This window comes from Chrysochloris asiatica, unplaced genomic scaffold (genome assembly GCF_000296735.1).
Source record: "Chrysochloris asiatica unplaced genomic scaffold, ChrAsi1.0 scaffold00380, whole genome shotgun sequence".
NCBI lineage: Eukaryota > Metazoa > Chordata > Mammalia > Afrosoricida > Chrysochloridae > Chrysochloris > Chrysochloris asiatica.
In genome coordinates this window covers 614,952-616,656 of record NW_006408898.1, presented here as the reverse complement: position 1 = coordinate 616,656, position 1,705 = coordinate 614,952, and the positions used below count along the sequence as shown (strand labels likewise).

Sequence of the window (1,705 nt, the reverse complement as noted above, 5' to 3'; positions counted from 1 at the left end):
TGAGTATGTTCTTCCTTTGTGGTTTTCCGATTCCAGATCTTTGCACATTTTATTGTAATATTTGGCTTTATCTTCTTGAGCTGACCTTTGAACGTTTCAGTGTCTCTTCTGACATCCATTTTAACCTTTTCCTTCTTTTTTGTCTTCTTGTGGCACTGTGCACCAGACTGCAAAGCTGTTTGACCTTTAAGGTTGGTGGTTCAAGCTCACCAGCTGCTCTTGGAAACCCTATACAGTGTCACTATGGGTCGGAATCGACTCGTCGGCACTCAGCAAGAAGTACTCCACTAAGTGCTCTCAAAAACAAGGAACATATTTCGTGTGGAGTTTCTTGTTGTTGTTAAGTGCCTAGATTTGGCTAAATGATATCCTTGCTAGGGAGTTTTACCAGGGATGATGGGTTTCATCCTGTTGTAGAATTATACAAAGCCAGGAATCTAGAGAGTTTTATTTTTATAAAAGTAAAAATCTGAAAGGAGTAAATAAACAAGAGGGGGAATGACAGAGCTCGCCATTTACCTGCATCGTCGGGATTATTTAATGCAGCAGCTGTGAGGTATGGTCCTGTTGGGTCTCGAATTAAACTTTGAGAAAGGATGTTATTCAGGATGCACTGACTTTTCATGATTTTTGTAAAGCTGTATTTCACTTTGTTCGAGGAGGTGTAAGATGCTGATTTGGACGCGATGATTTCTAAAACAAATGATCACAAGCTCAGATTAATATCTAGGTACACACACAGATGATAGATACCCACAGCTGTTGTGTTGATGATAGTTCATGGTGATCCCACAGGACAGAGTAGAAATTCTCCGTACTGTTTCTGAGGCTGTGAATCTTTACAGAGGCAACCTGCCTTATCTTTCTCCTTCAGAGTGACTGGCAGATTCAAACCATTGAACTTTCAGTTAGCAGCACAATGGCTGCTTGATGATATACGTACCCTTATACAGTTATAGGACTCCTGGTGTGGTGCTGTAGGATCAGCACTGGACTGTAATCCATAAGGTCAGCAGTTCAGTCCCACCAGGTGCTCCTTGGGAACCCTATACAGGGTCGCTACAAGTTGGAACTGACTCAGTGGCACTTAACACCAATCCTATTACAGAGAGTAGCTATGGAAAGGACATCAGGAGTATTCCAATCCAGGTAAAGAAACTGATTGCTATTGTTATCCAGTGCCACAGAGTCTGTTCTGACCCATAGCGACCCTGTATAGAGTTTCTGAGGTGTGGCTAGTGAGCTTGAGCCGTGTGTCCTGTGGTTCAAACCAACTTTGCAGTCCAGTACATTAATTCACAATGCCAGACCAGGACTCCCAAGGAAACTGATAGAGAAATAAAATCACCCAGTTAGCAGTAGAAATGGTTCTAGAATCATCTCCACGAGAACTTATTTGTTTCTTTTTAAGCTTGGATTTCTTAGGCAATCACTCTTCACCCTCCTAAGAGATTATTTGTGAAATTTTTCATTTTTGGTGTTTTGGAGTTTTACCAAGAAGAATGTCCTTTTCCAGGGTATGGTCCCTTCTGATAACATGTCCAGAGTATGTGAGATGATGATGTTTTACATTTTAAGGAGAATTCTAGCTGTACTTCTTCTAAGACAGTTTTGTTTGTTCTTCTGGCATACCACGTTGTGGTTGTTAAATGCTTTCAAGTGGGTTCCAAGGAGCAGCTGATGGGGTTGGACCACCAACCTTGTG

The 1,705-nt window shown here is 41.6% G+C and overlaps 1 protein-coding gene across 1 annotated transcript in view; it reads right to left on the bottom strand.

Moving 5' to 3' along the window:
• IL1A (interleukin 1, alpha) overlaps positions 1–1,705 on the bottom strand; it is a 13,625-nt gene that overhangs the window by 7,458 nt on the left and 4,462 nt on the right. Inside the window, exon 4 of the mRNA XM_006876440.1 lies at positions 520–693. Coding sequence (XP_006876502.1) covers positions 520–693 — 174 coding nt within the window. The remainder of the gene's footprint in view (positions 1–519; positions 694–1,705) is intronic.